This window comes from Nannospalax galili, unplaced genomic scaffold (genome assembly GCF_000622305.1).
Source record: "Nannospalax galili isolate Female #2095 unplaced genomic scaffold, S.galili_v1.0 scaffold1918, whole genome shotgun sequence".
Classification (NCBI taxonomy): domain Eukaryota; kingdom Metazoa; phylum Chordata; class Mammalia; order Rodentia; family Spalacidae; genus Nannospalax; species Nannospalax galili.
The window spans coordinates 59945-84086 of record NW_008340676.1 but is presented as its reverse complement, the minus strand read 5'-3'; the positions used below and the strand labels follow the sequence as shown (position 1 = coordinate 84086).

The 24142-nt window shown below is 43.9% G+C and overlaps 1 protein-coding gene across 1 annotated transcript in view; it reads left to right on the top strand.

The window, feature by feature from the left end:
• Nucleotides 1-24142, top strand: part of Bicral (BRD4 interacting chromatin remodeling complex associated protein like) — a 94360-nt gene that overhangs the window by 32271 nt on the left and 37947 nt on the right. The window contains exons 2-5 of the mRNA XM_008835754.3: nt 7076-7121; nt 7865-7913; nt 8005-8073; nt 15241-16917. Coding sequence (XP_008833976.1) covers nt 7081-7121; nt 7865-7913; nt 8005-8073; nt 15241-16917 — 1836 coding nt within the window. The 5' untranslated portion in view covers nt 7076-7080. The remainder of the gene's footprint in view (nt 1-7075; nt 7122-7864; nt 7914-8004; nt 8074-15240; nt 16918-24142) is intronic.

The following is a 24142-nucleotide window of genomic DNA, read 5'->3' as shown; positions in this document are numbered from 1 at the left end:
AGGGGAGGAGGAAGGGGGAGGGGGAGGAAGAGGGAGGGGGGAAGGGGAGAAGGAAGAGGGGATAGGAGGAGGAGGAGGGAGAGGGGGAAGAGGAGGAAGAACAACTAAATATATTAAATGAAGGTTAAAAAAGCCCTAGGGCTGAGGAGATCAGTAAATGCTTGCTATGCGTGAGGGCCTGAGTTCAAGAACCCCGTAAAAAGCTGGGCACAATGGCTTATGCTAGGGAGGCAAAAACAGGCAGATCTCTGGGGTCGTTGGCCTGCTAGCCTGGCATACTTGACAAGAGCCAGGCCAGTGAGAGACCCTGTATCAAAAAACAAGGTGGAGAGCACCTGAGGAGCAACATCCCAGGTTACCCTCTTGCCTGCACATTATGTGGTGGTTCATACTGTAAAGCTGCCCCTCAGAGGCTAAAGTGGGAGGACTGCCAAGAGTTTAAGGCCAGCCTGGGCTACATAATACCTTCCAGGCCAGACCAGACATCATAGGGAGACCTTGTCTCAAAACAACACCACATACATACAAAAAAAAAAAAAAAAAAAAAAACCCGCCCCTCGGAATCAGAGGCAAACTGATCCTTAGAGTTCAAGGCCAGCCTGGTCTATGTAGTGAGTTCCAGGCCAGCTGGAACTACAGGGAGACCCTGTCTCAAAAAGACCAAAAAAATTAAAATAAAAATCAAAGCCAGGGAGATTGGAAGAAAAAAAATATTGCTGCAAAAATAAATATTAGTGAGCAAATTAATAACATACATCTATTTGGAGTTCCAGGAGAGGAAAAGGTACAAAATATTTGAAAATGTTATAATTGAAATTTTCCTGAATATAAGGAAAGCCATGAACTGTAGATTCTGTAGGTTTAATGATTTACAAGCACAAAAACATGAACAAAACTTCACCTAGCCATATCGTAGTCAAATCCTGTAACTAGCAGTGAAGAGGCAAATTAGGAAGGGAAGAACACATGGATAAAGAGATAAGAGAGACAGCTGACTTCTCAGCAACAATGCAAGTGAGAAGGAATGTAGTGATATCTTTAAAGAACTGATAGGAGCTTGGTGGCCTTTAATCCCAGCACTTGGGAGGCAGAGGCAAGTGGATCTCTGTGAGTTCAAGGCCAGCCTAATCTACATAGTAAGTTCCAGGCCAGGTGGGGCTACAGGGAGACCCTGTCTTAAAAGACCGGGAAAAAAAAAGAGAGAGAGAGAACTGACAGGAAGAAAAACTGTACTGAACCATTTGCAGAGTGGAGATATACCTGAAAATAAAGGCCCACTAGATGGCTCAGGAAGTAAGGACTCTTGCCAAGCCTGACCACCTGAGTTTGATCCCAAGGACCCACTTTGTGGAAAGAAAATTGACTCCCGAAAATTGTCCTCTGGCCTCCACCTATGTGCTGTGGCATGGCATGTATGTGTGCTGGTGTGACTTTGTTTTGCTTTTTTTTTGAGACTGAGTTTCACTCTGTAGCCCTGACTGGCCCGAATCTTACTATACAAACCAGCCTGGCCTTGAACTCACAGAGATCTGCCTGCCTCTGCTTCCCAAGTGCTGGGATTAAAACTGCACCATGAGCATGGTGGCGCACGCCTTTAATCCCAGCACTTGGGAGGCAGAGGCAGGTGGATCTCTGAGTTCAAGGCCAGCCTGGTCTACATAGCAAGTTCCAAGTAAGCTGGGGCTACAGGGAGACCCTGTCTCAAAAAGACCTAAATAAATAAATAATAAACAAACAAATAAATAAAACTGCGCACCACCATGCTCAGCCTTGTGAGATTGTGTGTGTGTGTAGGTGCCTGCAGAGGCCAGAAGAGGGTGTCAGATTCCCTGGAACCGGAGTTACAAGCAGTTTTGATGCCCTCTCTGACCTTCTCAGGTACCAGGCATATATGTGGTATACATACATATATGTGGGTACTCACACAAAAACAAACATAAAAATAAATATATTTCTTTAAAACATACATTAACTGGGCCACCAGTTTAAGAGTACTGGTTGCTCTTACAGAAGACCCACGAATCCCAGCACCTACTTGGAGGCTAACAATCATCCATAACTCCAGTTCCAGGGGATCTGACCCCCTTACATACAGGCAATACACTCATACCATAAAACAAAAGTAAAGATAAACATACATATTAATAAGAACCCTTTAGAAGGAAAAAAATACTTGATTAACTCTTGATTTACTCAAAGATTAAAGAAAACGAAATGGCAAGTATGTGGGAAAGCAATTTCAGCTCTAAGAAATTGTGATTCTGAAGACTCCATGTCTGCCACAGTTGATGACCAGTAGAGTCTTTCAGTGATGGCTCCTGGTACTGCTCACAGCACATTTTGAGGGTAAATGTGCTTATGATTGGAAGCTGTGACAGGTGCCCATGCTGTATCAAAGCAATCCAGAGAGAGCACATGGCAGCCATTTGCCCTACTTGGTAGTCTGTTCTGTTGACTCATTTAGTGGTTTTTAAACTTTATTTTTTTTTTTAATTTTTGTTTTGCCTGAATATATGTAAGTGCACCTATGTCATGCAGTGTCTGTGGATGCCAGGAGAGGGGTGTTAGATCCCCTGGAACTGGAGTTACAGATGGTTGTTAGCTACTATGGAGGTGCTGGGAACTGAACCTAGATCCTTCACAAGAACAGCCAGTGTTTTTAACTGCCAAGCCATCATTGCAGCCCCCCAACTTTATTTTGTTTAAGGGTGGTTGCCAAGCATCCAGGGTGTTCAGCTGCCTCTCAGACTTTGTAAGAGCTACTGTGGTCCCCCACCCCCATTCCCCCAGGACAAATTCTCCTGGCTAGAGCTACTGTCACTGAGGATACTGACTGGCTCACTTACTGATCTCCTATCTTGGCCTAAGAAGTAGTTTCCAATCATTGGTCTAGGAGTTTCCTCTAGAGAAGGTGCTGTCTTTCACATAGCCTTACAAAATTCACCCAGTATTAGTGACCCATCTAGTTACTGAGGGACTGTTATGTAAATGAGAAAAGAATCTCAACAAGAACTCAGAAATAAAGGGAGAATCCAATGAACGTGAACTCCTGGATCCGGCAAGGTGGCTCATTGGGTAAAGGTGCTTGTTGCCAAGCCTGATGACCTGAGTTCAATCCCTGAGACCCACATGTTGAAAGGTGAGAACCAACTCCTACAAGTTGTCCTCTGACTTCCATATGCACACACACACACACACACACACACACACACACACACACACCAAATAAAAATGAAAGTATGGAAAGACTGTAGCTGTTTTGCTTTTATTATTGTATGGATGATATGTGGGATAGGGTATACATTCCATGCATCACTGCTCCCAGATATGGCCCTTCAAAAAAAATTCTCAGGGGCTGGAGAGTTGGCTCAGAGGTTGAGAACACTGGCTGTTCTTGCAGAAGACCTGGGTTCAAATCCCAGCACCCACATGGCAGCTAACAACTGTCTGTAACTCCAGCTCCAGGGGATCTGATGGCCTCTTCTGTCCTCCGTGGGCATTGCATGACACAGGTGCACTTACCTACATGCAGGCAATGTACACATACACATAAAATAAAAATAATAAAATTTTTTAAAAAAAGGATTCTCAGAGCCAGATGTGCTGATGTACTCCTTTAGTCCCATCACTCAGGAGTCAAAGGCAGGAGAATGTCTGAGTTCAAGGCCAGCCTGGAGTTCAGTCCACACAATGAGTTCCAGGCCAGCTGGGGCTACAGGAAGACCCTATCTCAAGAAGACCAAAAAAAAAGAATTCTCAGGGTGCCCTGACTGTGAAGGCTTGTGGCATTCTAGCCACAGGGGCTGGAAGAGTGGCCTGCCCTGCTGGTGAGGGTGCCTGCTGTTGGGCAGCCTCAATAGCCCCACTGAGTTCTTTCAAAATCAAGTGCTTGACTAGCTTCTTTGGTTTTGTAGAGGAGGTTATACCATGACTTAATTACATCTAGGATTATCACCTTGTTTGATTGGGGGGTAGAACTCAGTAGCAGGATGCCTACTTAGCATATGTGAGACCCTGGCTTCCATCCTAGCACCAGATGTGTATATATAATTGTGCTTTTATTTGGTCTGCTTAGCAAGTAGCTTGTTGCTTTAAACTTTGAGGTAGCAAACAATCTCAGTGCTTGGAAGTCCAGGTGGTGGTGATACCTCCATGAAGTGGTTGGTGTTCACTTTTCAGAATTTGAGTTTAGCCTTAGAGCCTCCATCAAGTAGAGGGGCTAGGTAAAGGTATCAAACAGGAAGGGAGGGAAACTGGAAGAGAGATGGACATATTTTTCTTTAAGGTAGGCTTTTCTCTTCTTTTGTGTGTATGCACCTGTGTGTGGAGGCCAGAGGTCAACTTCAAGGTCGTTCACTTTGTTTTGGGTTTTGTTTTTTATATTTTCTGTATATGAGTGTATTGCCTGTAATACATGTGTATTGCAATGAGTGTATTGCCTGCAATACATGTGTATTGCAGTGTGTGTTGTACAATGTCCATGGAGGTCAGAAGAGGGTGTCAGATCCCCTGGAACTGGAGTTACAGTTGTTAGCTGCCATGTAGGTCCTGGGAACAGAACCTGGGTCCTCTGCAAGAACAGCCAGTGCTCTTAACTGCTGAGCCAGTTCTCCAGCCCTAATCCAGCTTGTGTTTTGAGACAGGATCTCTCACTGGGACTGGAGCTTGCCAATTGGACTAAAATAGTAAGCCAGTGAATCCTAGGGATCCTCCTGTCTCCATGGCCCCCAGGACTGGGATTACAAATCCATGCCACTGTGCCCAGCTTACAAACTCAGGTCCTTGTGCTTGTGCAGCAAGCACCGTACTGACCTAGCTGTCTCCTCAGCCCCCTCACATTTTTTATTGATTAATGTGTCTCAGAGGCTTAGGCACTTTTTATTTTGTGTGATGCTAGGGATTAAACCCGGGCCTCCTACATGCTGAGTGTGGACTAGACCAACTCAACTACAACCCTGTCCTCAGCCCTATAAAATCTCTACTTGGAAGGGGTACAGTGGTGTTGCATTTAAATAGCCATGTTGATATATAGAAATAATATGTACTTTATAGGCCTAACTATATGTCATCATTGGGTAATTTATTCCACAGGATTATCATGTCTGAGAGATGGGCCCATGGTATGTAGATAATAAACTACAGTCAATGCCATTTTCCCATGTTAAATATCGGGATGTATAATGGATTTTTTTTTTCTGGTTTGTTCTTTTTGTTATTGTTGTTGCTGTTTGTTTGTGAAAGGGTCTTCTTACGTAGTCCTGGCTGGCCTAAGGAAACCAGGCTGGCGTTGAACTTGCAGCAAGCCTCCTGCCTCTGCCTCCTGAGTGCTGAGACTGCAGATATGAACCACCATGCCTGGCTTGTGTGATAGATTTCGATCTATTCATTTGATGATAGATTTCCTGTTTCCTTCTCAGTCCTGTCTCTCCTACACAGAAGTCATGTGTGCAGGAACATTCGTGCCAGCATGACCTTGAATAACTCCAAGTCTGGGTCCTAAAGAGCCGATTTCACTTGGCCAGCTGGGCTTGGTTTCAGCTGTTGATGTTACCCTTTGGTGCACTTTACCCACTCTCGCCTTCTTTCTCACCCATCATCTCTCCTCTCCACTGGCTTCTTTCTACTCAGTGGACTGTACTCAGCCCAGTCACTCAGCAGGCCAGCAAATCCAGCCACCACCGGGCAGGTCCCATGTCAGGAGTACTTACCCTTCCAGGCTCTTCCTGAGGAGAGAAAGTGCCCTTCCCTGTGGCTGGAGGGGATTCTACATCTGTTTAGCCTTGTGAGTGATTTGGGGGACTTGAGGGGTGATGGTAGTTTCAACAGGGAAAAAACAGTAGAGACTCTTCCCTCTGCCTTCCCTGGGCGTGTCTCTCCTCTGGGCATCCCTTCAGGATTTCATTCCTCCGTCCAACTGCCGTTCACAACTGCCCTTTCCAACTGCTCCAGAACACTTGGCCCTGGCATTCTGTGATGTAAATTATTCCACGCATGGCTTGAAATGGGTGAGAAGCAGGGTTGCCAGGTGTCGGATCACTGGTGTAAGTTGACTGGCTCTTGGGGAGATCCACTCCTGGAATTTGTTGAGTTGTTATTGTCTCCACCAGAGCCCCGTCACTGTGTGGCCACGCTTGAGGCCACAGCCGGTGGGGAGATGGAGCTCAGGGCTAGAGTTGGGTGAACTTGTGATGGAGATTTTCTACTTTAAACGTTCTGGTCTGGTTATGGATTGCTTGGGATTGAACTTGGCAATACTGCTGCACAGGGAAGCACTGGGCCCTGAGGCCAGAGTGTCCTCTTCTGTCTCCAAAGGCAGGGAGAACCCGCTGTCTGCCTTCCTGAAGATCGCCAAAATATGTTGAGAAACCCAGATTGCTTTCTATGTTAGAAGCATCGAGTCACAACATTTAAAGACTTCAGAGTCTGTGAGAGCTTTTCTAAATGAAAAATTCCTCTCTTCTAGTTCGTTCTACATTTGATAGTCACTGTTTGCCGTTTACAGTCCTTTGGGGAATCTGGGGGAGGGAGAGTTGCTTTCTTTGATTTGTCAAGAATCTTTTGGAGTATAAGTTGGAAGATTTGTTTATAATAAAAACAATTTAAGTTGGAAAAATTTTCTCAAGCAATGGTGAATTTTTATTTATCTTATCTTTCTTTTTTATCAATTTTATGTTTTGAGATAGGATCTCTTGTAGCTTGGCCCCAAACTCCTCATGTAGCAAAGAGTAACCTTTGTGTCCTGGTCCTCCTGCCTCTACCTCCTAACAGGTGTGTGGTATGCACCACTATACCTGGCTGGCCTGCTTGTTTATTATTTATTCTATTTTATTCTGTTTGTAAAATGGGGTTTTGCTGTTGCCCAAGCTGGTCTTGACTCTTGGACTAAAGTTAGTCCTACTCAGGTACCACCATGCCCAACAAACCACAAAATGTTTTAAATCACAGTTATAATAAGCAACTAGAGAAAAAACTCAGGTGAACCACAGTTACTGGTACAGAAGAACTCACGGTGTTTGATGTTGTGTCCATGCTGCTGGGGTCTGCCTTGCTGAAATTCCTCTCCCTTCCCTTACAGTTGTCATGGATGATGATGATGACTCGTGTCTCCTTGATCTTATTGGGTAAGATGCTCGTTCGGAATCCAGGGTGGACCACTTGTATGAGGTTTGAGGAACAAAACAGCTCCATAGGTATTTTGAAATCTGCTGGGCTTTAAAAAATTTTTTTTAAATTATGGTTGCAGCAGAGGGATAAAGAAATAGATTAATATAGGGTAGTCCCTTCCTATTTTTTTTTTTCCCTAGCATGTTCCAAGATGCCAGACCAGGAGCATTGCTTACTGTTAGAATGCTCACCTAGTGTGCACAAGGTCCTGTGTTCAATCCCCAGCACTGAAAAAACAAATCCCAGGAGACAGAAATGAATGATAATAGAAAATGGAACAATATAAAGAAAAAACAGCAGGGCTGGAGAGGCAGCTCAGCGGTTAAGAGCACTGGCTATTCTTACAGAGGATCCAGGTTCGATTCCCAGCTCCCACATGGTGGCTAATACCCATTCATAACTCCAGTTCCAGGAGATCCAGATCCAATGCCCTCTTCCAACCTCCACGGGCACTGCTGTCGACACGGGTGCATTTATACACATGCACACAATTAATGCACTTATACACATAAAAATAACAAATAAAATATTTTAATAAATAAAAAGCAAAAGCAAAGCATGAAGAAAAAATTTTCAAAGTAGGTAGATTTTGTTCAGGCTTATATGTTACTTTCTTCTTGCCCTGCTAAAAATCAGTAATGTATATAAATATGGTAGTAGTATTTATTTATTTTTCTTCTTTTTCCCTTTCTTTTTCTAGAGACCCACAAGCATTGAACTATTTTCTACATGGACCTAGTAATAAATCGGTAAGTTATACTCAGGTGTCACAGACAGACATAGATTTTTGGTTCTCCACACAGTGCCAGTAACCACTGCATTGAATTTGCCCCTTTGCAGAGCAGCGATGACTTGACAGATGCAGGATACTCTGCAGCCAATTCAAATTCCATTTTCGCCAACTCTACTGTGAGTATTGGGAAGGAAATGGAGCTAAAGCAATTCTGTCCCAAAGTAAACTGAGCCTTTAATTGCCTTTCCATCTTAATGAGAGTGTTACCTGTTTTTTTTTAAATTGACAGTGGAAGACAACCTATTGTGTGTGTTGATGCTTTCTTTCAGTCTTATGAGATTTACTGTGCCAATTTTCTTTTCCTTTTTTCTACACTTATTTATTTATCAGGTGGGGCACAGGCTTGTCTGCCAATGCACTCGTGTAGCAGTCAGAGGGCAACTTGCAGGAGTGGTTCTCTCCCTTGCCATGCAGGTCCCGGGGGTCCAACTCAGGTCATCAAACTTGGCAGCAAACGCCTTTACCTCTGAACCATCTCGCTTGCCTTACTTGCCAGTTTTCTCAGTCTTCAACCTTCTGAAATGACTCAAGTACTGTAACTTGCGGAAGTCATTTTGGAACATTTTGACCATTGTGACATTAGCTTTAAAAAATTGTTCTCAGCCAGGTATGGTGGCACACGCCTTTAATCCCAGCACTTGGGAGGCAGAGATGGGCAGATCTTTGTGAGTTCAAGGCCAGCCTGATCCACATAGTGGACAAAAAAGGGCATGGTGACGCACGCCTTTAATCCCAGCACTCCAGAGGCAGAAGCAGGGGGATCTCTGTGAGTTCGAGGCCAGCCTGGTCTCCATAGCAAATTCAAGTCAGCTAGGTTTACAGGGAGACCCTGTCTCAAAAAAAAAATTATTCTCAATTATAGTTACTTACAAATCATTTACATCTTCAATAAGAAAAAAATTAATAACTGATTCTTGTTGGGCATTTAGTACATGCATGTTACTAAAGGTTTATATTTACCTCGTTTAACCCTAACTGTAATTCCAGGAAGTGGTTTTACTAATAGTCATATTTTGCACATGAGGAAGTCAAAGCGCAGAGAAGTTGTTACTTGGCCAAAAATTACACAGCCACGAGTTGTAGAGCTAGAATTCTGACCCAGATCCCCAGGTTCTAGAGCCCATATTGTTAAGCTTCAGGACATCTATGCTAGATGAGGAATTGAGGTCTTTCTTGGAGACTCTATTAAGACTCTATTAAGATCATTGTATTTAGGAGCTGGGGAAATGGCTCAGAATGTGAGAGTGTTTGCTGCACAAGCATGAGGACCTGAGTTCAAATCCCCATTGCCCATGTATAAAGCTGGGCATGACTACAAATGTGAATGTAACCCCAGGCTAGAAGTCTGTTATAGGATTATTGTTGGCTTGCTAGCTACCAGCCTAGCTCCAGGTTCTGGAGACCCTGATTCAAGGGAATAAGGCAGAGGGTGATAGAGAGGGTCATCTGACATCCTCCTCTGTGCATGCACTAGCATGCATACCCAGACACACACATATGCATTACACTATACACATACACACACATAGATTTTATGTATACATTACCTTAATCTTTTTCATTACATTGTTCATCTGTGGGTAATGATCCACTGTCACACTGCCCAAATCTTTTTCCTCTCTGTGCCACTTACAAGTTATGTGATCTTATGTATATCAGTAATCCCTGTGATGTTCAGTTTTCTTAACAGGAAACCCACATAACAATAGAGCTTCTTCATAGTGGAGTTAAGATTATCTTTCTGGTCCATGATAACTACTTGGTATAGTCACAAACATAGACTTGTCATCATCAGTATGCCTTTATGGCCCTTGTGGATGGAACACAGTGGCATTCAGAAAGTCTGTGAGCATGCATAGTTCTTTCAAAATTCTGACCACGTCATCAGATCCTGTCATGCAGGACACCTCTACCTGCTGAGTGGCTTCAAAGCCTTTGTATTGATTTCCTGGAAGGCTTGGGAATCAGTAGCATTGTTTTCTTGTGATGCTGGGGATCCACCCCAAGACCCCATGCATGCTAGGCAAGTACTCTACCAACACCTACAGCAAGGCATGTTCCCTGTTTTGTTTTGTTTTTTAAGCTTTGATTTATTTTACGTGTGAGTGTATTGCTTGCATGTATATAAGTGCACCTGTGTCATACAATGCCCAAGGAGGCCAGAAGAGGGCGTTGGAGCCCCTGGAATGGGAATTACAGATGGTTGTTAGCCACCATGTGGGTGCTGGGATTCCAGCCTCAGTCTTCTGCAAGAGCAGCCAGTGCTCTTAACCACTGAGACATCTCTCAGCCCTTGTTTCTGTTTTTTGAGACAGGATTTCATTCCACAGCCCAGGCTGACCTTGAACTTTCAGTAGTTCTCCTACCTCAGCCTCTCCTCTACATGCTGGAATTATGGATGCGAGCCACCAGGCCTTGATACTCTAGGACAAAAACCCTGCTCTCATTTGCTTTCCCACTTCCCTTTCAGTGATTCTCTAAGTCTTACACAGATGTCCACTTGACTCAGAGCATGCTAATCCTGTTTCAACTGTTTGTTGGCTGAGAAGTTCTATGCAGTTCTTCCCACCACCTACCCCCAGCACCTTCTTCATTGAGGACTCAGATTTGCTACAGTTTTGCTAGTCTGAGTACTCATTCTTGATTAATCTGTTTTTAATTTTTTTTTACTTTTTTTTAACTTGGCAAGGCAGCTTTTACTTTTGCAAAAGTGTGCATTTCATCATTCATACCAAGAAAGCACACCCAAGCCAGAAGTTTGATGGGTTTTTATCCCTAATACAAGAGTCCTGAGCCTTTTCGCCACTGGCTGGGGTCTGACCTCACGGTCTTTCACTTTTTTTCTTTTTCTTTTAAAATTTTATTTATGTTTTATGTATATGAGTGCTTTGCCTGCATGTCTATAAGTGTACTACATGTATGCAGTGTGTGGGGAGGCCAGAAGAGGGCAACAGATCCCTGGAGTTAAAGTTGTTAGCCACCTTGTAGCTTTTGGGAACCAAACCCATGTCTTTTGCAAGACCAACAAGTGCTCTTAACCACTAAGCCATCTCTGGCCTATTTTTAATTATAGTAAAATATATGCAGCGAGACTAACCTCTTAAAGCTGGGGTTGTAGCTCAGTGGTAGCACACTTGCCTAGCATGCGTGAGATCCTGGGTTCCATCCCTACAATAGCAAATTAAAATAAATATATTACATTCTTAGCTGTCTTCAGGTATATATTTCAGAAGCATTAAATACATTCATACTGTGACTAACTGGCCAATGGCTAGGGTCTTATTTCATTATTGTGTTCAGTCCTTGTCCTGGGCCTGCATTGTTGTCTTTGTGTGGATTGCCTGCTGCCCAGGGGTTGGTTCCTCAGAGACAAAACTAACACAGGAGTGTGTGATGCTTGGGAAATGGTGGCTGTTTTCCTTTGGATAGGACTCTAAACTGGGCTTTCTATAGAGGTTTTTGTTGTTGCTGCTGTTGTTGTTGTTTTAACTTAAGACATATTGATATATATTTAAGTGCAGGGCTGGAGTGCTGACTGGGTGGTTAAAAGCACATAGTGCCCTTGCAAAGGACCCGAGTTCAGTTACCAGCACCCACATTGGCCAGCTCACAGCTGCCTGTAATTCCAGCTCGAGAGGATACAACACTTCTTCGGTCTCTTCAGGCACCTGCACTCACACAGACACACAATGTTTACACAGATTTAAAAATAAAATTAAAGCAGGATGGTGCACACCTTTAATCCCAACACTGGAGATGCAGAGGCAGGTGGATCTCTGGTGAGTTCAAGGCCAGTCTGATCTACATAGGGAGTTCCAGGCCAGCTAGGGCTACAGGGAGACCCTGTCTCAAAAAGACCAAAACAAAACAACAACAACAAAAAAAAACCCCCACCTTATTCAAACCAGCTATGGTTATAGAAAGACCCTGTCAAAAAACAAAGGGCTGGTGAGATGGCTCAGCAGTTAAGAGCGCTGGTTGTTCTTGCAGAGGACCCAGGTTCGAGTCCCAGCACCTACATGGCGGCTAACAGTTGTCCATGACTCCAGTTCCAGGGGATCCGACAGCCTCTTCTGTCCTCTGCAGGCATTGCACGACAAGGGTGCACTTACCTGCATGCAGGCAGTGCACACATACACATGGAATGAAAATAATAACATTTTTTAAAAATTAAAATATTTTTTAAAATAATTGTTAATAAGTTAGCTATTTCTAAGAATCAAACACTACTCATTTTATGTTGGAACTTTGTTTTTATTGGGACTGGTCTTGCTGGGCCATGGGTGATAGATCCCCTCTGGACCTCAGTAGAGCAGTTCCCAGAGCTCCACAGACCCATGTCAACTTCTCAGTGCAAAGGTCTAGACAGAACTGCTTCTTGGATAGACACCCACTGTGGTCTGAGTCCCACTAAAGCCTTGGACTAGGAACAATCTTTGAAAAAATAATAAAGTTAGGGGCTGGAGAGATGGTTAGCAGTTAAGGGCACCCACATGGTAGCTCACTACCGTCTATAACTCCAGTTCCAAGGGATCTGACCCCTCTTCTGGTCCCCGAAGTCACTGGATGCACAGGATACACGTGCAGGCAAAACACTCATACACATAACATGAAATTTTATAAATTTTTAAATAAAATTTTGCTGGGAATCTAGTTCAGTGATAGAGTACTTGCTTAGAATATACAAGGCCCTGGCTTCAGTGTGTACATAAAGTCTTAGTATCCGAGGGAATAGCTTAGTGACAGAACATTTGCTTATGCGCGTATCAGACATTGGTGTCCTGGATTCAAGCTCTAGTTCAAAGAAGTGTGTTCTGATATCTCAAAAACATTAAGCTGCTCAGGCTTCAGGTAGTCCTTAGAATGGCATGTTATTTATTTATTTATTTTTGGTCTTTTTGAGACAAGGTCTATCTGTCCCCTAGCTGGCCTGGAACTTACTATGTAGACCAGGCTGACCTTGATCTGCCTGCCTCTGCCTCCGGAGTACTGGAACTAAAAGTGTGTACTATCACACCCAGCTGTCATGTTATTTATTTACTTGGTGGTTTGTTTCTTTTTGAGACAAAGTTCCCATTGTAGGGCAGGCTAGCCTCAAACTCACTTTGTAGCCTTGGTTGGCCTCAGATTCCTAGCAATCCTGCTATGGCCTCAGTGCTGAGATTGCAGGTGTGAGCCATCAAACTTCATCATGGGATTTTTTTGTGTACTTTGTTGTTTGGTTTTTTTATTTTAGGTTTTGGGTTTGGGTTTGTTTGCTTTGCTCTTAAGACAAGGTGTTACTGTGTCGCCCTGACTAGCCAGGAACTCAATGTATAGACTAGGCTGGCTTCAAACTCACAGAGTTATGCCTGCCTCTTCCTCCCAAGTAGAGATTATAAAGGCTTGTGTCACCATGCCAAGATCTCATCTTGTTTTGGGTGGGGAATATGGGGGATTGTTGTGGTTTTTTTGGTTTGGTTTGGTTTGGTTTTTGAGACAGGGTCTCCCTGTAGCCCCAGCTGGCCTGGAACTCCCTATGTAGACCAAGCTGGCCTCAATCACCCACCTGCCTCTGCCTCTCAAGTGCTGGGATGAAAGGCATTCACCACCAAGAGCACCTTTATAGTGTTTGTTTTTTTTTTTTTTACATATTCCCTATCAGAGCAATTGATACATAGACTTAGAAATGTACTATGCATCCTTAGTAAAGAAATAACAAAAAAGGTGAGCAATTTGGAGAGTTGTGCCTTATAGGTGGACCACAAGGTGAAGGCCAGCATGGGCTAAACCATGTTTAAGAAAAACAAGGGCTGGCCAGGCGTAGTTCTGCACACCTTTGATCCAAGCACTCAGGAGGCAGAGGCAGGCAGATCACTGTGAGTTCAAGGCTAACCTGTCTACATAGTGAGTTCCAGGCCACCTGGGGCTACAGGGAGACCCTGTCTCAAAAACACCAAAAAAAAAAAAAAAAAGGGAGAAAAGAAAAGGGCTGGAGTGATGACTTAGCAGTTGAGAATACTTACTGCAGAGGACTCAAGTTTGGTTCCCAGCACAACATAGAGTGGCTTACAACTGCCTGTAACTCCAGCTCCAGAGGACCTAACACCTCTGGTCTCTGTGGGCACCTGCATTCACATGTACATATTTACACACAGGCATATGCATGTACACATAAGTGAAAAGTAAAATAAATCTTAGTGGGGCGTGGTAGCACACGCCTTTAATCCCAGCACTCGGGTAGCAGAGGAAGGCGGATTTCTGTGAGTTTGAGGCCAGCCTGGTCTCCATAGTAAATCCAGGCCAGCTGCAGCTACAGGGAAACCCTGTCTCAAAAAGACCCAAATCAATCAATCAATCAATCAATCAATCAATCAATCAATCAATCATAAAGGAAGTCAGGCATGATGACATGTACCTTTAATCTCAGCACTCAGGAGTCAGAGGCAGCTAGTTCCTGTGAGATTTAGGTCAGCCTGTTGTACATAGGGAGTTCTAGCTGGGGCTAGCAGTTAAGAGCATTGGCTGTTCTTGCCGAGGACTTGGGTTCTGTTCCTAGTGCCCACATGGCGGCTAACAACCATCTGAAATTCCAGTTCCAGGGGATCTGATACCTTCTGACCACCTCGGGCATTGCATGACATGGATGCACTTACACATATGCAGGCAATACACTCATACACATTTTAAAATTTTTAAAAAGTAAAAAACAAAAATTTAAAAGTAATAAGATTTAAAAAAATTTTTTTAATATTTTATTATTTTTATTTTATGTGTAGGAGTGTATTGCCTGCAATGCATATGAGTGCACCCATGTCGTGCAATGCTGTGGAGGTCAGAAAAGGGCTTCGGATTCCCCTGGAGTTAAGGACAGTTTGTAGCTGCCATGTGGGCGCTGGGAATTGAACCCAGGTCCTCTGCAAGAGCAGTCAGTGCTTTTAACCACTGAGCCATCTCTCCAGCCCCATAAGATATTTTTAATGTCTTAAAACACCCAAGCCAGGCGTGGTGGTGCATGTCTTTAGTCCCAGCATTTAGGAGGCAGAGGCAACCAGATCTCTGTGAGTTCAAGGCCAACCTGGTCTGCAAACTTAAATATTAAAAAGAAAAAAAAAACCCCCCCTTAAAAAAAAAAAAAAAAAAAAAAAAAAAAAAAAAAAAAAAAAAAAAACAAACCACCCACAAAACTGAAACAAAAAAGTTGTGCCTGGAAAATATTGATATACTTTATTCAAGAGTAAGATTTCAAAGTGTCACTTTTGAAGGTTGGATATGCTGTGTAACACACTTTTTCTGTTTTGTAGAATGCTGACCCTAAATCGTCCCTCAAGGGTGTAAGCTCCCAGCTTGGAGAAGGGCCCAGTGATGGACTACCACTTTCAAGCAGCCTTCAGTTTCTTGAGGATGAACTTGAGTCTTCTCCTCTTCCTGATCTCAGCGAGGACCAACCTTTCGACATTCTCCAGAAATCCTTGCAGGAGGCTAACATCACAGAACAGACGCTGGCAGAAGAAGCCTATTTGGATGCCAGTATAGGCTCCAGCCAACAGTTTGCACAAGCTCAGCTTCATCCTTCTTCATCAGCATCCTTTACTCAGGCTTCTAATGTTTCTAATTACTCAGGTCAGACTTTGCAGCCTATCGGGGTGACTCATGTGCCTGTTGGAGCATCATTTGCAAGCAATACAGTGGGTGTGCAACATGGCTTTATGCAACACGTGGGGATCAGTGTTCCCAGCCAGCATTTGCCTAATAGCAGTCAGATTAGTGGTTCTGGTCAGATACAGTTAATTGGTTCATTTGGTAATCAACCTTCCATGATGACTATTAATAATCTAGATGGATCTCAAATCATATTAAAGGGTAGTGGGCAGCAAGCCCCATCCAGTGTGAGTGGAGGGCTCCTGGCTCACAGACAGACTCCTAATGGCAACTCCTTGTTTGGGAACTCCAGTTCCAGTCCAGTAGCACAGCCTGTCACCGTTCCATTTAATAGCACAAATTTCCAGACATCTTTACCTGTGCATAACATCATCATTCAAAGGGGTCTTGCACCAAATTCAAATAAAGTCCCAATTAATATCCAGCCAAAGCCTATCCAGATGGGTCAGCAGAATACATACAATGTGAACAGTCTGGGAATTCAGCAGCACCACGTACAGCAAGGGCTCTCTTTTGCCTCCGCAAGCTCGCCCCAGGGCTCCGTAGTCGGTCCACACATGTCTGTGAACATTGTCAACCAACAGAACACAAGAAAGACTGTCACCTCGCAGGCAGTGAGCAGTGCAGGGGGCAGTATCGTAATTCATTCGCCCATGGGCCAGCCTCACGCCCCACAAAGTCAGTTCCTTATACCTACAAGCCTTTCCGTCAGCTCCAACTCAGTACATCACGTCCAGACCATAAATGGGCAACTTCTTCAGACTCAACCCTCTCAGCTCATCTCTGGCCAAGTGGCCTCAGAGCATGTCATGTTGAATAGGAACTCTTCCAACATGCTTAGGACCAATCAGCCATATTCTGGACAGATGCTTAACAACCAGAATACCGCCGTCCAGTTAGTATCTGGGCAGACTTTTGCCACCCCTGGAAGTCCGGTGATAGTCAATCATGCGTCTCCTCAGATTGTTGGCGGACAGATGCCGTTGCAACAGGCATCACCAACCGTATTACACCTGTCACCTGGGCAGAGCAGTGTTTCCCAAGGAAGACCAGGCTTTACCACCATGCCATCAGTGACCAGCATGACAGGGCCCACTCGGTTTCCTGCCGTCAGCTCAACTAGCACGGCTCATCCTAGTCTTGGGTCTGCTGTTCAGTCTGGGGCAGCAGGATCCAACTTTACGGGAGACCAGCTGACACAGCCAAACAGGACTCCAGTACCAGTCAGTGTGTCCCACCGTCTTCCAGTCTCTTCTTCCAAACCTACCAGCACCTTCACTAACACACCTGGAGCAGGAAGTCAGCAGTTCTTCTGTCAGGTAACAGCCTCACAGTCTGTCCAGAATCTAGAGTGGAAAAATGGGGTATGTACTTACTGGGATATAATTTTCACCTTTGGTCCCCATTTAGTAACTTCGGTTTTTCAATTTATGATTGATTGTCCTTTTCTTCTTCTTGGTGAAAGTTTCTTATCTGAAGACTCTAGATTCAACCTCTTGAATTTGGGGCCAGCAAGATGGCTCAGTGGGTAAAGGAACTTATTCCAAGCCTGTGGACCTGAGTTCATATGGAACTTACATGGTGGAAAGAGAAAACCACCTCCCAAAAGTTGTTCTCTGACCTTATACACATGCTATAGTGCATACACACACATCCAAACACAGAGACAGACAGACAGACAGACAGACAGACAGACAAATAATAAATGCAATTAAAAACTATTTAAAAAAATTCCTGGCCCAAGCCGGGTGTGGTGGCACACGCCTTTAATCCCAGCACTTGGGAGGCAGAGGCAGGTAGATCTTTGTGAGTTCCAGGTGAGCCTGGTCTACATAGTGAGTTCCAGGACAGCTGGGGCTACAAGGAGACCCTGTCCCAAAAAAAAAAAAAAAAAAAAAAAAAATTCGTGGCTGGAGAGATGGTTCCGTGGTATAGACCACATACTCCTTTTGCTGAAGACCCACATTAGATTCCCAGCACTAACATCAGGTGCCTCACAACCACCAGCTCCAGGAGAATCACATGCTTCTGGCTTCTGTGGGCTCCTGCACTCAAATGTACACACCCACATACACAGACACCTAATTTAAATAAACAAATAAATAAATAATAAATGAATGAATGAATGGTTGAATTTGAAGCTAGGCTTTATGATGTGGATGACATGAAGCCAGTAAAATCTCTCCAGACTTGGTTTTCATTAGTGACATGGGAATAATCATGTTCCCGTCTCAGGGAGTCATTGGGAGGACTAAATGAGATACCCCCACAAAGCACATAACGCAGTCTCTGGGAAACCACAGAGACTCAGAAGGAGTCATTTTCATATATACATCCTTAAGGAAATGTATTATGGACATTTAAGATGACTTTATATTATTGTGTTACAGAGAGAGGAAGATGCCAAGGGCAAGCTAGAGCTCTCCAGGGTACTCCCTGGACATGATTCCTCTAACTAGGCCTTTTCTTCACAACAATGCCTCCATATATAAATCCATCAAAGGATTAATCCCTGGATGAGGTCAGAGCCCTCAGGATCCAGACACTACCCAAATGCCCATCATTTGGCAGCCAACCCATTAATGCATGAGCCTTTTAGGAGACCCTTCATATTCAAACCATGAGAATTATCAAAGTATATCATGTAGGAAGTTGCTAGGTCATGTTTCCGGCATGTGGCTGCTGCCTGAGCACCAACTGAAGACTCAAGGACTCAGCAGCGGATCACTGGCCTAGCCCAGGGGGAGGCATCTAGAGGTGGGGGAGATCCAGGGCACTATCATTTAATCAGGTACCTAAGCCCACCTTCACCATGCAGGGAATTTACTGTGCAGTTGGTAAAACCACCTAAGGATTGTTCCTGAAAAGGTCTAAAGTGGTCCTCAGCTTCAGTCCTCCACTCACTGGCTGACATGTCCCCTCCTCTACCTTTGATTACCACTCATTTTGAGCATGCTTCATAGGGTCAGAAGTATAGCTCAGTGAGAGAGAGAGTGCTTTACCTAGGATGCCTGAGGCCCTGGGTTCAAGCCTCAGCACAGTGACGATAGGCATGCAGCTTGCTCTGTAATTCCAGCTGTTTGTCCCACCTGGGAGGACTAGACCTTAGCCTACTTCTACCCTCATGTCTACCCTCTTCCATCCTCTATTTCCACAGCCTTTCTCCACGTTCAAGAGTCTCAGAAACCCATATTCCTGTATCAGTATATTTCAGTATCAATCTTAAAATGTACCGACACCAGTCTTTCAGAAATTGCATACCTTTGATTTGGTAATTCCACTAAAAATCATAAGAAAGCAAGGATTATTCCTGATGGGGCTGGAGAGAGATGGCTCAAGGGTTAAGAGCACATACTGCCTTTTAGAGGACCTGAGTGAGTACAATTCCCAGCACCTACATCAGGCAGATCACAACTACCTGTAACTCCAGCTCCCACGTCCAAGGATCCCTCACCCTCTTCTGGTCTCTGAGGGCACCCACACCCTTATATACATATCCATACATAGGCACACACATAAGCAACATAATTTAAAATAATAAAGATAAATCTTTTTAAAAAGATTATTCAGGGTCTGGAGAGATGGCTCAGCAGTTAAGAGCACTGGCTGCTCTTGCAGAGGACTCAAGTTTGAATCCCAGCACCCACATGGTGGCTAACAACTGTCTATAAGTTCAGTTCCAGGGGATCCAATGCCCTCTTCCCTCCTCCACGGGCACTGCACAACACAGATGCACTTAGCAGGCATAGCATTCATACACATAAAATAAAAAAGATTATTGATGATCAAAGCTGTTCACTATATTTGCTTTTATATCAAAAGGCTGTATGTGTTTGAAATAAGATCAACTTAATGAAACCGCAAAAAAGCCAAAACTGCACAAATCATACAAAGAATCCTCACATACTCCTCACCAACATTCCTTAAATGTTAACTTTTTTGGTGTTAACTTGTTACTGTAATGTTTTTATCCTTCTCCTACCCCTCCTCCCCCAACACACAATTTTCAGAGTTAATTATAGGTCTGATGTTTCCTGAACCCTGATTACTTCAGACTTCAGTTTGTATTTCCTTAAAAGACATACCCCATCTCTAATCACAGTGTAGTTACCAAACTCAGGAAATGAGCATTGTCACAGTGCTATAATCTACAAACTTAGTTCGTCGTCACTTCTCAGCAGTGTGCCCTGAGCAAAAGAAAAGTCCTTTCTTTTCGGTACATACATTCCAGGATCCTGTCTCTTTTTGCCATCATGGTTTAAATTCTACAACAGAGTCTCCTATTGTCTCTGTTTCTCTTAGCACCTTTACTTGTTTTTGTGTATCTCTTTGGAGGGACGGCGTTGACCATGAGTAGAGGTCAGAAGAGAACTTGTAGGAGTCTGTTCTCTCCTTCCACCAACCTTGGTTCCAGGAATTGAATTCAGGCCTCAGGCTTGGTAGCAAGTACCTTAACCCACTGAGTCATCTTTCCAGCCCTTGTTTTTTGTTTGTTTGTTTGCTTTGGTTTGGTTTTTTTTGGTCTTTTTGAGACAGGGTCTCCCTGTAGCCCCAGCTGTCCTGGAACTCACTGTGTAGACCAGGCTGGCCTTGAACTCACAGAGATCTGCCTGCCTCTGCCCCTGAGTGCTGGGACTAAAGGGGTGCGCCACCACGCCCGGCTTGTTTGTTTGTTTTTACATTTATTTATTTTGCATATGTGTATGTATTATGTCCATGTGAGTGTGTGTGTGGAGGTGAAGACAACTTGGAGGAATCGGTTCTTTCCTTCCACCATGTGGGTTCCAGGGATCAAACTCAGGTCATCAGGCTTGGTGGCAAACTCTTTTACCCACTGAGCCATCTTGAGGGCCCCCTTGTTTTGTTTTTTAAGACAGGGTCTCACACTGTAGCCCAACCTGACCTTTAACTTGAGGCTATCTTCCATCAACCTCCTGAGCGCTGCTGGGATTACAGGCAGGGGACATTATGCCCTTCCTTGCCTCCTACCATTCATTCTTTGTCTTTGTTCTGATGGTTTGGAACAAACCAGTTATTTTTGTATCGGGTCTCTAATGTTTACTAGTGAGTAAACTCAGTATATACATTTTGGGTAGGATTGTCAAGTAGATGCTGTGCCCTCAGGCTCACAATGTGGTTCGGTTCCCATCACCCATACTGTTTATGAACTCTTGGTGCCTACTAGGTCTCTCCACAGTTTTTCCTTTAGTGTTAATAAGAGTGTTTTTCTGGATGTTGTGGTACATGCCCATTTTCCCAGCAACTGGGAGATGGAGGCAAGAGGATCAGGAGTTCAGAACTAGCCATGGCTACACAGTGAATTTGAGGCCAACCTGGGCTATATGAAACGGTGGTGGTGGTGGTGGTGTTGTGTTTTTTTTTTGGTTTTTTTTTTTTTTTGTCTTTTTGAGACAGGGTCTCCCTGTAGCCCCAACTGTCCTAGAACTCACTTTGTAGACTAGGCTGGCCTCAGACTCACAAAGATCCGCCTGCCTCTGCCTCCCAAGTGCTGGGATTAAAGTGCACCACCACGCCTGGCCAAAGTTTTTTTTGGTTTTTTTTTTTTTTATTTTTTGTGTATGCGTGTATTGCCTGCATGTAGGTAAGTGCACCCGTGTCCAGCAGTGCCCATGGAGGCCAGAAGAGGCTGTCGGATCCCCTGGGACTGGAGTTATGGACAGTTGTTAGCTGCCATGTGGGTGCTGGGATTCAAACCCAAGTCTTCTGCAAGAATAACCAGTGTTCTTAACCGCTGAGCTATCTCTCCTGCCCTTGTTGTTGTTTTTTTTTTTTTTAAATAACAAAAAAACTGTAACAGAGCTGGAGAGAGGACAGCTCTGACTGCCCCTCCAGAGAACCTGGGTTGAGTTCCCAAAACCCACATGGCAGCCAATAACTGTCCCTAACTCCAGTTCCAGGGGATCCAGTGCCTCCAGTGTCCTCCACAGGCATTGCATGCATGTAGTACACCTACATATATGCTGACAAAACGTGTGCATAAAATAAAAATAACATTTTTTTTTAAAACAGCAACAAAAACTAATCTTCCAGGATGTACTTGTTTTGCTTTGCTTTCTGGGAAACACTTGGAGGCTCTGTAGATAGCTTTTCCTTTCAGGTTCGTATACACTAGTCTAAGCTCCCACTGGTGACTCCTGACATGTTTCTGTGGCTCAGCGCTGTCACTACAGTGGTCCCCAAATTGAGACTTTCTCGTTCTGTCACTGCCTTGCCCTGACTGTTGACATTCTACTCCAGGGACGATTTTCCTTCTCCCTTTACATATTTGCCTCTATGCGCACACAGATCCTTTTTACACAGTGGGGCACAGGCTGTTCAGTCTCACTCTCATAGTGCAAATCAACCCAAACTCAGCCAGTTGACGCCTCTCCAGAGCATATGATCATTCCTCTGGCGTGTCCTTCATGACTTAAGCACTCTCCTTAATCTGACAAAGCAAGATAATCTGTATTCGTTAAATTTCTCTGCCCCTGCCCTGGAATCAACATTTTGTGTATGATTTTTTTTTTTTTCCTTTGAGACGTACTGGCCTTGAACTTGCTATGTAACCAACCATGGCCTTCCCTGATTTTCTGACCCTTTTGCCTTCACCTCCCTAGTGCTGGGATTATAGGCATGTGCCACCAAGCCTGGCTAGAATCAATAATTTCTTTTAAGGAGAACCCCGTTCTGATGGAGAACAGTATATTTAGAAATCAAGATCTGAGGCTGGAAGTATAACCAAGTGATAGAGTGCTGGCTGAGCGTGCATCAGGTTCTGGGTTCAGTGATCAGCACCTCACATGCATATAGTGTGGTTGGTGGTTATATGGTTTGTATGGGTGTACACACTGAGCATGTACAGAAAGAATCCTAAAATGAAATGCATATAGAGTCAGGGAGTACATGTACGTATATAGGGAGACTGAGAATATAGGTCAGTTGTACACACTTGCCTAGCATCACAAGGCCCTGGGATCCATCCCCAGTACAGACAAAATTCTGAGTACTGTGTGTTCACTGTTGACTGGAGTTACCTCATCTGGGAAATGTGTCTGTTTATTCATACCCAACATCTATAGCTATTTATGTAGTTATCAGTCAACAGACTGATTTGACTTAAATCATAATCATAAATCATAAGAGTTGACATAAATACTTCCAATTCTAACCCAGGCTTCCCCCATTTCCATATTTGTAATTCCTTTTCAATAATCAAGAATTCCAGCACCACAGTGTATCTGTTCGCTCAATCCCAGAATTTGCAGGAATTGGTTTTAGAGATGTTAATCTGTGATTTTCATCATTATGTAAAACAGGCATGCTAATTAGACTTTGTTATTGCTTTATGGTGCTGTCTTAGCACAAGGGTTTATAGTTAAAATTCTGTATTCAGAAATTATTTGGGCTCCCGTCCCCACTTTGGTGCATTTATGCTGTTCATTTGAAGGATAGTTCTGTTTATTTGTTTCTACTTGTGTCTTATTTTAGGGTTCCTTCCCACCATCCCTGCTGGTTTTATCTATTTAATTCTCATTGAACAGGTGAGCCATTAGTGTGGTCCACGGTCAGTGCTGCATAGAATGTAGACCTGGACTCTTCCTGCTCCTCCTAACCCTCGCATCTCACCTCCCTTCCCACCACTTCTCACCTGACCATGTGTTCACTTATTTTCCTTTCTCACTCTAAATGAAGCATCAGATTTATAATCTCCGTCACTTTGTTTTTGTTGTCATGATTTGTTGGTTTGTTCATTTATTTGTTTTGTGTTTTTGAGAGAGAGTCTTCTGTAGGCCAGGCTGGCCTCAGAGTTGCTGTGATCCCCCTTCCTCATTTTCCCAAGTGCTGGGATAATAAGTATGTACCATCACACCTGGCTTTTCCTTCTTATGCAAGAGTTTTCTAAAAATCCCAAATGTCCAATAAGATCAAAATGTACTATGTAGCCAGTTAAAATGTTTCCCAAAATTTAGGGGAGAACTGAGAAAATAATTTTCACTGAAAATATCTGTGTAAATATAAAATATTTAGTAGATGGTTTACACTTATAGAAAAATTATGGAGACAATATAGTGAATTAGAAAACTGAGTCCTCCTGCTCATGAGACACCTAGAGACTTGAGGAGGAGGAAGTGACAGTATACCTCAATGTCCTGACAGGACAAGGTCAGCCACATTTCCTCCTGAGTTTAGGAGTATGCTCTTCAGGGGGAGGTGATGACTGGATGGCATCTATCAATACATATTTATACACCTCTTAAAAATAAGTAAATGCAGATTGGGCGTGGTGGCACACACCTTTGATTCTAGCACTTGGGAGGCAAAGACAGATCTTGGTGAGTTCAAGGCCAGCCTGGTCTACATAGTGAGTTTCAGGCCAGCTGGGGTTACAGGGAGATCCTTTCTCAAAAAGACCAAAAAAATTAAATGCCAGGCTGAATGTGGTGACCCACACCTGTTAATCCTAGCACTTAGGAGGTTGAGACAAGAGAATCACTACACATTCCAGACTAGCCTGGGCTAAGAATGAGAGATCCTGACACA